This window comes from Podospora anserina, chromosome 6 (assembly GCF_000226545.1).
Source record: "Podospora anserina S mat+ genomic DNA chromosome 6, supercontig 2".
Taxonomy (NCBI): domain Eukaryota; kingdom Fungi; phylum Ascomycota; class Sordariomycetes; order Sordariales; family Podosporaceae; genus Podospora; species Podospora anserina.
Window position 1 is genome coordinate 2019891 of NW_001914857.1, and position 14311 is coordinate 2034201.

Sequence of the window (14311 nt, forward strand, 5' to 3'; positions counted from 1 at the left end):
CCATTTCCGAAAACCACCAACAACAACCCCCATCACCACCCAGACAACGAAGCTTCTACCGACTCGGAGCTTGACCGCGAAACTCTGCATCTCTGCTGCGCATCTCTTCAAACTTTGGATTACTCCATTTCATCCGCATTCTCATCAACACCCCACCTCAGTCGCTACCCAGCACCATGTCTACTCTCGAGGACCTTGCTGGTCTGACCAGCCGCCGCGATGACGACGACAAAAAGAAGGACGAGAAGAAGGACGACAAGAGCAAGAGACAAGGGGATGGCGATGCCGAGATGAAGGATGCCGAGCCCGAGGAGGATGTGCTGGACGAGGAGATTCTGGCTCTTGCCACAGAGGACATCAACACTCGCCGCCGACTTCTCGACAACGACGCCAGAATCATGAGAAGCGAGTACCAGCGGTTAACGCACGAGAAGCAGACTATGCTGGAGAAGATCAAGGAGAACAAGGAGAAGATTGACAACAACAGGTAGGGAATGGCAATAGATCATGCTCCCTCCTCGGTAGTGCATCGCTGACACGGCTTTGCGCCATAGACAACTGCCCTATCTTGTTGGCAATGTCGTTGAGCTCTTAGACCTCGACCCCACCGCCGAATCATCCGAAGAGGGCGCCAACATCGACCTGGATGCTATCCGCGTTGGTAAATCGGCCGTGATCAAGACATCGACTAGGCAAACGATCTTCCTACCCCTCATCGGTCTCGTCGACCCGGACAAGCTGCAGCCTGCCGATCTTATCGGTGTGAATAAGGACTCGTATCTTATTTTGGACACTCTGCCGGCTGAGTATGACAGCAGAGTCAAGGCGATGGAGGTTGACGAGAAGCCCACGGAGAAGTACAGCGATGTTGGTGGTTTGGACAAGCAGATCGATGAGATCATCGAGGCTATTGTCTGGCCGATGAAGGAGGCTGAGAGGTTCAAGAAGATTGGTATCAAGGCTCCAAAGGGTATGTTCAGCTGTATTCTAGGGATGTTGTATCAGGTATGCTGACCTATTACTCAGGATGCTTGATGTATGGCCCTCCAGGTACCGGCAAGACGCTCTTGGCCAGAGCGTGCGCTGCGCAGACTGATGCCACTTTCCTCAAGCTTGCCGGTCCCCAATTGGTGCAGATGTTCATTGGTGATGGTGCCAAGCTTGTGAGAGATTGCTTCGCTCTGGCGAAGGAGAAGGCCCCTGCGATTATCTTCATTGACGAGTTGGATGCCATTGGTACCAAGCGTTTCGACAGTGAGAAGAGTGGTGACCGTGAAGTCCAAAGAACCATGTTGGAGCTTCTCAATCAGCTGGATGGCTTCGCCTCGGACGACCGCATCAAGGTCATCGCCGCCACAAACAGAGTGGATGTCCTCGACCCTGCGCTGCTGCGTTCCGGCCGTCTTGATCGCAAGATTGAGTTCCCGTATCCCAACGAGGAGGCCCGGGCTCAGATTCTCAAGATCCACTCCCGCAAGATGAAGGTGGATGAGAACGTCAACTGGGGCGAACTGGCGCGCAGCACAGACGAGTTTGGTGGTGCCATGCTCAAGGCTGTTTGTGTTGAGGCTGGCATGATTGCCCTGCGGATGGGGAAGAACAAGATTGGGCATGAGCACTATGTCGATGCCATTGCTGAAGTACAGTCCAAGAAGAAAGACGTGAGTACCCCCTTGCCCGGCACCTCGGTTTTCGGCCACATTACTAACGTTCCTTTCAGACGGTCAACTTTTATGCGTAATCTTGTTTTCGGTCTGGCTTTGTATTCAAGCGGAGGATGGGGCTGGGAAATGGCAATGGCACTGGATGGCTGGGGGCGCATGGTAGATTTGCATGTGCCGCGGTATCATAGAAGAAGTGGCGGAAGCCGGTCGTTGCGTAATACTATTCAGCAAAGCGACACGGTTTATGATGAACCAATCTTGTGTGTCTTTGTGATTTTCTTGTTCCTTGTGGTGTTTGTATGGTTGGGCTTTGACTCGACAGGTGAGTTCAGGTTTGCTTCATTCGAAGCCACTGCAGCCTTGGTTCGATATGATACAGCTGGCTCTTGTAGGATGCCTGACGGGGATCTGTTCCAGTTTGTACTCGACCTGGGATGCTCGCGTTATTTTGTCGAGGCTGGTCACTCTGGGGTTCTACTGCTTGAAAGGAAGCTTTTAAAGATAGTTAATAGGCCTCCATAATGGTCAAGAGGGTTATCAACAACCTAAGGTATCTTTTAACGAAAACGGCTGGGGCTGTCTTACTATAACACAGGCTTGGTTCTGGTATGGCTGTGCGATGGGGGTTTGACAGGGGCAGTCTGTCCACTTCTTCTGTTGATGTAAAGCTTTTAAGGGGGCTGAAGAATGATGAATTCCTGGCGGTCAACGGAGCTCTTATGATCATGGGTACGTTGATAACAAATATTATGAATAATGGGAGGTAATTGTTCAAGGGACTGGTAAGTTAGGGTTTTGGATTGTATGGATGGTTGAAGAGGAGGAGGAGAAGAGGAATAGTCAAGGTAAGAGTCGCTATAGGATAACATAAGATAGGTGATGTCGTCTGGCTGTCTTGGATGATTTTGAGCAAGTTGAGATTTAACGGATATTCCTCAGTATTCTCAGTCCTCTCCTCGACAGATATAGTCTTTACCAAGACACATAAAGTCTATCCATTCATCCTCTCAGTTCTTTTCCCAATACTGAAAGTCTTCTCCCCGATACTACGAGTCTTTTCCTGGGCCTAACAGTCGACAGACAATATCTTGCAGCTTATTCTCTCTTTGTCTCTACACTCCCTGAAACTCTCACCCATCAACACCTCGTTCCTCCATCACTCTGCCCCTTTTATTACCTTCACCATGGCTGAGTCGACCAGTCCGACATATCCCGCTCACCCGACTACCCGGCTCACCCAGCTCACCAGATACCGCGCAGCAAATTGAACAAAACACCACCACCAACTCTCCCCTCCTTCCCCGTCAGTATGCCCCCTCCAATTCCTCAGCTATCATCTCATCCCAGCGACCAGCCCTGGTATCATTTCACCTCCACCGCGGATAACAAGCAAATCTCGGGTTAGGAGAAGCCGCTGGCTTCAGGTGGGATGCATAAAGCAGAGACCAACTATTACCGAGCGCGTGCCAACTCAGCAGATGGGCCCACGGATGTACACATCAGTCCTCAAGCAAGCCAATAGGTAGGTGCTGTGCGAAGCCGATAAATAGGAGGAGTGAAGCTCCATGGACCTCCGACATGGAGCGCCCACTGGCGCCTGTCCTACTAGACCATCCAGTCCGCATGGTGAATGGTAAATAACGCCCGCTGGGGGGGAGTATGGGGTCGAGGACCGGACGGAGGGGATGAGCGCAGAAATAGCTTGGTTGGGGAACACCACGGGCTGCTGGCTTGCAGGGTTGAGCGATACGGGGTGAGATACCTATACAGATCGAGGGAAAATATGACCTGGTGGCGTATCCGCGTTGATAGTAAATACAGAGTTGGGCGGGAGTGATTGATGGGCGGGTTGCGGACGGGTAAATGAATAGTAGAAGCTGGGGATGAGATTTGGTCTGAATATGGGACAAGGGCTGTACTAGCTTGTTGGATCCTTCATGGGGTTTTGTATGTTTATTACATGTCTGCAGGTGTTAATGGGGGTTTCCCTCGCGATACACAGTGGAATGTTTAATTTGGATTACATATTCCAAGTCATCGTGCCCAGGTACCTAGTCTGTAGCATGGCTACCTACGTTTCCTCAAATCAATGGATATCAGGTGGAAAATCTACAACAATACAGAGTATAGTATTCGTATTTCAAAACAACCTGACCCCGACGACAATCCCAAGTTCTTTACAATAGCAGCAATAAAGTTAAGCTTTCTTATGGGTTGATGAAAACGGTTAAAGTTTCCAGTGAGTGATCGTTTGCTTGGTATTCACTGATCTGTGGCCTGCGCAATACAGGAAATGTTGAAATAGGTCCGGACAATAACAACTATGGATTTAACACCATCATCATTTGTGAAGTGTCTTTTGATGTAGTGTTGATCAGGTATAATTACTAGACGAGTTAGACATCCTCTGGAGAAGAACATGGTAATTTTTCGATATAAAGCAGAAGACTGCGCCCATTTTGGCTCAAAGGGGTACTATTCCGAGGCTGTTTCTCGTGTTTCAGGTGATTGGCCTACATACGACATGCTATGGTCCGCGCGCGCCTATATGGCACCATTTCGAGGTGTGTGCTACTTGCACAGGCAATATAGCATTCATTCTCACGATTCCAAGTCAGGTTTGCAATACGAACGAGCTGTGGTCTTCAACAGCCACTCATGAAGACTGGAGTCAGCGTTTCACTCGGCCTGATGACGTTGGAAGTCAAGCATGGCATGTTCAGCCTCAGCTGTGGTGAGGTATACGACGAAGATTGAATGGTCGACGATGTTCATGATGGTTTTGTGGTATTCTCGTGATAGTATTTATATCTTCTCGGTCAACTTAGATAGGCATGTAGTTATGTCCAGTACGAGCTTCGTAAGAAAGGAATCTGAGTGGTAGGATCAAAGTTTGTGAAACCAAAATGCAGTTGGGTAGACTGTAAAAATTCTCCTCACTGTTCATCTGCAAGGCCCTGCTTACGTGCTCACCAAATAATTCCGTGATTCGTCCTCCACGGCGCTTGTTCGTATTCTCCAAGTAGCAATGGTTACACAAGCCACCCCTCGAATCATATCCCCCTTTTGAGCATGGCGTTGGTGGAAGTAGGTACTTTCGTCCGGCAAGAAACAGATTTGGAGAAAGAAAGGTGAAACACGGGAATCTACTTCCTCTCGGGATGTTTTCGGCCCTGTCAAGGTTGCAGTAGCTTCCTTCTCGGCCCTGCTGGCTTACTCGTGTGCTTCTTCTTTTGTTCTAGACGGTTGTGGCTGAGCAACAGCGGTTAATCGGGGCTGGGGAACCGTTAGCGAGCAAACCATCAACCACAGTCGACACACACCATTGGCTTTTTCGGCTTGAAAAGTAAAATGAGATAAATGTTCCCGAGTCGCGCTAGAAAAGGGCAAGGCAGAATGCCACGAGTCAAGTATGGGGGGTTGCACAACAAGGTGGTTCTGCCGTACTCGTATACATCGTACAGGATTCGAGTGGTGGTTTTATGGCTCGGCATTGGTGTGACAACGTTTGGGTTGGTATACTAGTGCCATTTAGTCAGGTAGTAGTGTTTGGTCCTCATTTTAGCATGTTATTTCTTTCTTTGAGTACATAGGATACCCGGTGTGTGGGTAATTGTTCGTCTTTGACGTGAGCATTGCATCAAGTCGTCAAATAGGGGAAGGCTAGGTATTGAAAATGATGCTCGGTCAAAAGTCGGGCTTGTGAGATGGAGAGGGTTTGAACATCATCTCTAGGTGCTGAGGCATGTGATATCAAACACCAGGGAAGACATACGTCAGACCGGCATGGCAAAACTGGGGTAAGTGGTTGAGTATGACTTCACCGCCGATCGGAGTGTTGATCTTGAAACGGAATATGCCAAATGAAAGAATTTATTTGATCAGCCATTTGCAAGCAGCTCTTGATGGATTCTGGGCCCTGCTAATTTTCCCTGAAAGGCGTTGACGATCCCCCACAATGTCTCTGCCGAACAACGTAGAATATGAACTAGAAAACAGCCGAGCATGGCCCAGCAAAAGCGGAACCTTGCAGAGTGGAATTAACGGGATGGCTTTCCTGCGACGATGATTTGAAACCGCCACGAAAGGCCTGTCGCATTTGGTGGTTGGGTTCGACCACATATGCAGCTACTCAGGGTACTTGTGTGCTATGTGGAGAGTGATGTTAATGTTGCGGGGGCTCAGGGGAGCAGAATGCACATCTGCAACTGACGTCTTATCGTAGAGTCGTAGTCTCTTGGATGTATACCGGTCACAATGCGAAATACGGCGTACCGAGACGTGACAACAGCGAGCCGCGAGCCGCGGTCCCTGTCTAGTTTGCCAGTCCGGCAACTTTATTACTTTATCGGCGAGGTTATTAAGACATGTCAAGCTAAAACGCGATTAGTGCCCGATGAAAATGGTGATAGTCGAACGGGAAGTGGGGGCGCCCAAAGTGCAAAGCCACCATCCTTTTGTCTCCATTGAGCATAGCGTGTCGATGCCCACTTAGGATCCCCGTCTTCACCCAACAGCACATCTGCCGGACATCACGATATCTGATTCCCAACTTCATGGCTCCAGGCGCCTGTTTGCGACACGTAAGCAAGCCCTGCAGTAGACCAGAACGGGGTTAAGACCATGTGGTTGTCAGCATCGGGCTTAAGCTACCGGTGTGCTGGATTAGGTACTTGTATCATGTTGGACAAAAGTCCTCTGCTTAGCCGTCGTCCAATGATGCCAAGGGACGTTATGGCGGGTGTGAAATGAACGTGTCGTTCCCAGAGTGGGCTCCGGCTTGTTGGGGTGCAAGAGCATACAGGCCGAACACCACCAGGCTCTGAGCATAGGTAGCCCTCGAGATGGTGCAGGGCCCTGATGCAGGTAAGCAGGCGGTATCCAACGGCATTTAGGCGGCCCGGGGAATGGATAGCTAGACAACGTTGCATGAGACCGGAGATGGAACGGCAATAGGGACTAGGTGATCGCAGACGCGTGGAATGGTCGTTGATAGACTTCTTAATTCGTTGACGACGAACTCTGTATGGTTGAATCTTAACCCAACTGTCCCGCCAAGAGGTTGTTGGTTTAAAGTTGAACAGCTCGGAATCAACAGCGCCGCATGTAAGTGCGAAGTTGACATAATCAGACATTTAAAGCTTGGTCGCAGTTGAAGGCCAGAGGGGTTAGTCGGTAGTCCTAGAAAGCAACTCCAGAGACTGTCTCTATGTGCATGGACGTGTATACGTCAACAAAAGCTCACAAAGCGTGATGCCGCGGCCTTGGCTGATGGTGACAGCCAGTAATAATTCTGATGCCTGAAGTGTGTTCGCGGCCTCTGTACAAGCGGTACGACCCTGTGTTGGATCTCTGTAGCTGATGATGTTCGAGACAATTTCTATGTTGTTGAATCATTAGACTTGGTCTAGGGGGTCTTCAAAACACTGGGTCCCATGACGAGTGCATTGAATCTGTGTTAGATATGGTTGGTATGGGTTGTGTCAGTATGACGGAGATTACCGTAGACAGCGACTTAGCTGAAAGAATGCTTCATCAAATTCGAGGTCCAAGTATCGTTGGTTCTTCCATAATTATCCGGACAAGTCATCGGCCTCAGGTACGTGATGCTACTGGGAGCGACGGCCTGGAAGAGTCACTCTTGGTTGTTCCCACTACGTATCTAAACGCAGCAAATTTTGCAAGGTTGGGGGTTGTTGGTTGACATAAGGGCCGCGCATGTGGTGTTCTCCGTGGTGGAAATACCGACTTGAAGAACACTAGAAGACCATCAGTATGTGTTCATGATGATTTCCCCAACAATTCCAACACCTACAACGAAATGTGATAGGTAATCAGACGGAAATAGGAGGAAAGCATGGCGTAGAGGCGTTTCCGTGGCCTTGCCGTGATCCTTTCATGGTGGTGAACAAAACAAACAAAGAAGACACAAATTCCATGCGACTGAACAAGAAACCAACGAAGAATCCATCGATGCGGCAATAGGGCTGAGTAGTACTGGCATCTTGGGGCGCGATGATGGTGGTTGTCAGCTGTGCCGCAGGGGACTGCTCAAGTTGATACCGTGGTGTGAGATATATCGGCGGCCTGCATAAACAACCTCCCTTACCGGGACACGGGAGCGGTCTCGTGATGCGTTGACTCGACCATCATCACGAAGTGGTGGTGCGTGCGTCATCGTGGTGGACGATGCTGGGTTTGAGGAGAGTCAAGACTTTTGGTGCCTGGCGTGCCTGGCGTGCCTACCAAAAAATTTCGCTAGCGCTTGCGTAGTCCAAAATGCGCCAGGCATCCTCAGGCAAGTGCCCCGTATTATGTCCTTCCTGCCCCTGTACTATTCAAACGGCCCACCGGGACGACACCCTGTGTGTCCATCGCGTCTGTCCTCACTTCCAAAGAAAACACATCTCATCTTTGAATCCATCCTCCAACAAATCTATCGACCACGTTTTCGGGCCCCTTAGACCATCCGCAGCCGCTGCAATCCTCCGCCACAGACAGGCGCCACGCATCCAATTGGGATAAGTGTGCATTTGCGCCCCTGCAAGTCCACGACCCAGCAATGCAACGACGCCAGTGCTGTCCCTGTCAGGTTCAAGCAGCATGGCAGCGGCATGTTGAAAACCTACGTCGGAATGGATATTTGGAGCTGACCAAGCACGCCCAACGAACACCACGGCATTGGTTCTCCAAATCCTTCAGAGAACAACCACAACCGAATGCGCGAATCAAGCTTCAAATCCGCCTTGGAGATCGGTGGGGATCATTGGGATACACTAGGGGATATGAGCCGCCAATCGTCATGGACTCAATCGTTCGATCAAGAGGTCGCCGACGAGGCAAAAAGAACACCACACCACCACAGCATCCAGACTGGCGATGTTCAAGTTTCCGAGATGCCTTCAACGCTGCGCCAAGCGGCGATGCTGCCTTGAGACAAGCACAGGTAAACCTTCTGGCTTTTTTTTTTGTCTCTTACGTTCTCTTGTCGTCACGTCAGTTGGCTCCTGCTTCTGTTCCGCACGGAGGGGGCATCACTTGTACCCTGCAAGGGCCTTGTGCACGCCAATTCCAGTGACGCTGTGGCCCCTATGCCTGGCTGGAGTCATCCCGCTTTGAAGGCGAGTCTAGTGACTCCACCTTCTCACTCATGAAATTTCAAGTGGGTTCGTAACTCAAAGTTATGGGGCACGGCCGGCGAGACACTTTCTCTCCCGGAACACCTCCGGGTCCGGCATTGCCTGCGGTACACCTTGGACTCTACTTGGATTCTGAGCCCCCCTACGGTACCCCTGTTCTGCCTGGCGGCACGTATTGCAAGGCTCCGCAGCATGCCATGCCACTCACTTGTCACTGTGGACATGGATACACACTACTTGGAGATGGTTGCCATCTGAAAATAATTTAAACAGCAGCTATTCCCACCTTTTGGATCATGATCATCAACAGCCCAACACCCACTTCCAGTTTTTAATAGCTTCACATCAACATCAACATCAACATCAACATCAACATGTCTGGATACTACCACATGCCACTCCAGGGCCAGCATGACCAGCAACATGCTGAGCCGTCTGCCTTTCGACCTTCCCGAGCAGAGGACTGGGAACCATACCGAGACATCATTGCACATCTCTACAACACGATGAAGCTCAAGGATGTCATGACCGAGATGCAGATGACATACAACTTCAAAGCAACGTAAGCTTCCACCTCTCCCCAACACCAAGACGTTGAACTGACATGTTTGATATTAGTGAGAAGCAGTACAAGACTCAGTTGAAGAAGTGGAACCTTGATACCAAGTACATCAAGGCATCCGAGTACATGGCCATGCTTCAGATCATGCGTGAGCGGGAGGCCCAGGACCCATCCAAGCAGACACGCTTCATTCTTCGCGGGAGACCAGTAGATCCCAAGGATATTGCTCGGTTTGAGAAGCGGCATCAGAAGAAAGGGACCCTGAAGGAAGGGGAGCTGGCAGAGCTTCAGGGTAGGCAAAATCTACCGTTCTTCACACATGACCATCAACTAATATATCAACCACAGAACCTGTCGAGGACCTCATCTATCACACTCCTTCTCCTGAGCCAACAGGATATGCATACACTGCAACCTCCGACTACGGGTCAACCTCTTCGTATGCAACCACTTCCGCATACGACACTTCCTCGCAATACGCCTATAGCTACGGCATGTGACCCGAGCAATGCATCTACGACCACGCAAGGTGGCTTTCTACCCGAATATTTTGACGACGAGGTGCAACCCGCAGATGGGGGCGCATCGTCGATTTCCTTTTTTCAGCAATAGTTCTTCCTTAAACTTAATGCACGCATATGGGACAACGGTAGGACATGATTTGGAGGCATCTCATCTTTCATTTGGTGGACTGGAGGAGTAATTGGATACCCATGGATTTGATTGGTTTGGACTTACACGGGCGTTTTTTGCTTGCAGCGGATAGACACATATAGACGTGACAGTGGTGCATCGATTATGATTACTCATCATGCATCATCGAATCTTGTATCACCTTCTGGAGGCCTCGTCTGATGTTTGAACAAGTATGGCTGCAAGTCTTTGGCTGGCCAGCCCTCGCCAGGCTCGATCACAGGCTGGTTTGACCTTCCAATCAGGGACACCCTTCCCCCAATCCCAACTCCCGACCGAGTGGCCATCGGGAACAACATGAGGCGGCCCCGGCTCAGCTACCCGTGAGCCAAGGCCTTGCGCCTCGCAATATCTGGTCCCAACAGGACATAGCTTCAGCTCTCTGACAAAATCTGGATGCCTAGCGTTGTTCAACCATCTCGAAAATAAAAGAAGACTCCTTGATTCATGCGGATCTTGCTCGGCAAGGCGTACCGAGATCCGTCCGAAGCACTCCGGTCCTCTTTTTGTTTGCTTGCTTTAGGGTGAATCCATCACGAACGGGCTGCTTCATGGCTAAACAATGTTTCAACCAGCTTGTAGGAACAGCTGTGGCTGTGCAACCGGCCCCTTGACCATCGTCCGATAAATGGGCTCCCAAGAGGTAGGATTTAAGGTTCGTAGTGCTTATACCCCATACTGGTTCCCACATACTCAGCCGACCAAGCCAATAGACCCGGCTTGATTTGTTTCTTTGACGGGCGGTGGACCAAAAAAAACAAGCTTTTTTGTTTCTTTGTAGGGGCTGGGCTTGGTTTCTCTGTGGAATTCTTTCCCCATTCCCAAGCGATAAGAACCTTGCATGACCGCTTAAGTCCATTTTTGAAGTTTGAGCCAATGCCGGTGTGTGTTTCTGAAAGGCCTCGTGGCTTTGATGGCAAAAAGAGGGGGGAGGGAAGGTGATTTGTGGTTGTATTTTGCTTGTTGGTTCTGGCATCTCCAAGCCTCTCTGTACTAATTTGCGCTGTGTAACCCGAGAAAAACTGGGTTTTCGTAAATGCTACTATCGTGATTGTAGACACGCGCGCGCATAGCCTTCTTGGACTTGTAGTACCCCCGCGACGGGAAAGATAGCGGTCCCTCCTTAATTCCGATATGTCACCGGCGTCCCCCCGCCCTAAAATAGGCGTATACTTCGTACCCCACACAGTTTGAGAACAACCTGAGGTACCAGCCCGGGTGACTCAGACATTTAATTCCAGGATCTCGAAATACAACTTTACCTTCTTTGACCGGTAAGTCACTCCCGTCATATAAGCGCAAGTGTCATTGTCGTTGTTTTAATCAGATCCGATATGCAATCGGAGAGATATGGAGCGAATGCATCAGGGGTGGACTAGCCCTAGCCCCTCCAAGAGACCCTTACTGGATACATCCCCCAACCCCGTCCCCATTTCACGAAAAGCTGCTGCCTGGCCCGTCCGGGCGCAGGTACGGAGTCCACCAACATTATTCGGGATTTTTTTTTTATTTCCACTTTGGCGTTGTGCAGCGCCCCACGTTTTATTCCACAGGCTTGGTGGACACCACCATCAAGCTTTCGCGACTCAGTGATGCAAGATTGCTACCCAATTTTCTGAATCAGTCACGACGGTAATATCGGAAGTAGGCAGATTTCATTTTGAGGGAGAGATAATACGCCTTTTCATGTTATCAATGATGTGATGGACACCAGGCAGCATTCCGCCTTGGCAATCATGAGAGAACCCCCGGTGGAGATTAACCATGCTGGGTAAGGTTACTCTTTGATATGGCCTGTGCGCTTGCATTCTTTTGAAACAAACTCCCGTGTGGCTTCGGAGTTTATTCTTGGTTGCCTCGTTAACGTTAGGTGCCTTCAACTTGAACAGTTCTTTTTGCTCCGCTGAATCGATATCACAGTTGGTTATGGACGCTTGGGCGGGATAGAGGGTTGGCACTTTCCTCTTCTGGTTGTTGCTCGTGAGTGAGTTTTATTTCAGCTGAGGAAAAGGACACGAAGAACCTCGCGCTTCAAAGGTAAGGTTGAAGGGGCCTTGGCATGGTATACTAACTTCCGGAGTTGAGACGGGAATGAATATGTGCCTGGTCAGTACAGTAACACAGGCCCCGCGCAGGCGGGATGTAGCCTTGACAGCATATGTCGTGATCTGGCAAAGGGGGGATGGGGGTGGTTACACGAGGACGGCGCGGAGGGACTCACGCTACGCCTGATCCGGGGGGTTACGTCTGACTCGGTGATACTGGGGGTACGTTTTATCAACTGGGGGGTTCGATTGTAGTTCATATGTGCATAATGGTGGATGTGAAAGTGTGCCTGAAAGAAGGTGATGTCATGGGTTAGAAAACGAACAGTGTAACCGATGTAGCTGTCGGATGGTTACGGGCCGAAGAGTTTATAAAAATGGAAAATGCTAGCTGACGTATGAGGTCCTACGTTCGTATCTCAGGCCGAGGTTCCGGGAACATGATTAGTGATGGCGTCCTTCAACGCCTTCAGCCATATCAGACTACCCGAGCCTCGTCCAACAAACATTGTCGCTTTCTGTTTTGTGTATCGTATTGACTATGAAAGGCAAAGCCAATCATATAGTGAAGTCGGTTTCACAGGAGTGTCTCGGCCCTAAGAGACTACAGATGTAGGCGGAAGTCCCGATAACATTACATCAAGATATCTGCGGGCTCCGGGATTCGGACATCACCAAGCTGCTTCATTATATCGTATGAGGCTTGACGCCAGACCCTGAGGCAAACCAACTGCATCCTATAGTCTGTTTCACCAGCCATTGAAGATTACTGATACAGATAATACCTCTACATTCGTCCGCCGAACTTCGGGTCTCGCCGAACAAACAGTGACCTTCCTAAGTTTGAGAAAGGCACAGCCAACATGAGCTTGAATCGTGTAGTCTAATCCAATCGGCGTAACCCGGCCCTAAGCACTTACGTATATAGAGGCTGGTATCTCATAGGCCAATTAGTATGGAATGTTCTGTAACACAGGAAAGAACCATTGTGCCGCCGCCACAATCTTCTGTTGGAATAACAGATATTCCTCTGCCTCACACCGCACCAACAGACAGCCACAACCTCCTACGCAGAATTCCAGGAACATTCCTCCGCGTTGCACAAACTTGAAGCCACCGCCAAGTAAAAGTCTCTGTGTAGCACGGGGTGTATTAGTTGCCCGTCTAGCTGGGTACCTTGGCTACAAATATCGTTGCCTGGCAGGAGTTGGAATCTGCGACAGCAATCGATAGCAAGGAAATTAAGTTGAGGAGCCAACACGAACACACAAGTCCAGGTAATGCGATAGCGAATTCTATCAAGTGCAACTTGCAGTCTGGGAGGAATTCGCTGCGAGAGCAACTCGGATACACGATCCTGGGGTAGCGCTTCCCACATGCAATGAGCTCTAAACCGGCCAAAGCTTTCATCCTGGAGAGGGCTGGAGAAGGGGTGGAATAGCGCAGTGGTCAAGCAGAGGGACGCCTTGAAACATCAGTTACCATGCACCAAACAGGTCACAAGCTCTTGATACTGATATTAACGAGATCTGGGGGTCAAGTCATTTTGGTGTTTTTATGGCTTAGTTTGATGGGTAATGTTGTTATCAAGTGTCAATGTGAGTGAGCTGTTAAGTTGTTCATGTTCTGTTTAATTTATAGTTCTTTTTCGCTTTCTTTCTTTGAGAGTAGGGCTTTTATCAGCTCTGACCAGGTTGATATATAGACAAGTCTGGCTAAGTGCTACGCTGTATAATCAGCCTAATAAAATCAGCTCCCCATTATCGTTAAATTAGTTAGCCCTAACCATGGGTACGGAGAAAACTTAGCAACTTGAAGAGATTTTTTAAGAGGTAGAGGAGAGAGCTGCTGAAGTATGTGTGTCGTTGAAGACTGTATTGCGAACAGAGAAATGCTGCTTCCGAGCCATAAAGATTACATCACATTGAAGCCAGACACATAACAATCCCTCTGTTAACAACGCCAATTTGAACTCAATAGAGTTGCCAAAGGATTCTCCCAATACTATCGGCCAAAAAAAATGAAGACAATCAAGCCAAAAACGCAGTCTGCTTTCACATCCACAGATGCTAGCACCAGGCCATCCACACAGCTGTCCCCCAAAAATACAACCCTTTACTAGGTTCGCTCCAAACAGCCAGCTGTTCTCATGCCATAAATACACAAAATAACCAAAAAAAAAAAGAAAAAAGAGAAAAAAAAGGGAAA

The 14311-nt window shown here is 49.5% G+C and overlaps 2 protein-coding genes across 2 annotated transcripts; both read left to right on the plus strand.

Moving 5' to 3' along the window:
• Positions 1-176: 176 nt before the first annotated feature.
• On the plus strand, positions 177-1741 carry PODANS_6_860 (uncharacterized protein; the record flags this gene model as incomplete). The annotated part of the gene is made up of 4 exons (XM_001910386.1): positions 177-487; positions 555-970; positions 1027-1661; positions 1721-1741. The coding sequence occupies 4 exons, from the start codon at positions 177-179 to the stop codon at positions 1739-1741; spliced, it is 1383 nt and encodes a 460-aa protein (XP_001910421.1).
• Positions 1742-9177: 7436 nt separating this feature from the next.
• PODANS_6_850 (uncharacterized protein) lies at positions 9178-9977 on the plus strand (the record flags this gene model as incomplete). Its single annotated transcript, XM_001910387.1, has 2 exons — positions 9178-9365; positions 9422-9977. The coding sequence occupies 2 exons, from the start codon at positions 9178-9180 to the stop codon at positions 9975-9977; spliced, it is 744 nt and encodes a 247-aa protein (XP_001910422.1).
• Positions 9978-14311: the final 4334 nt, after the last annotated feature.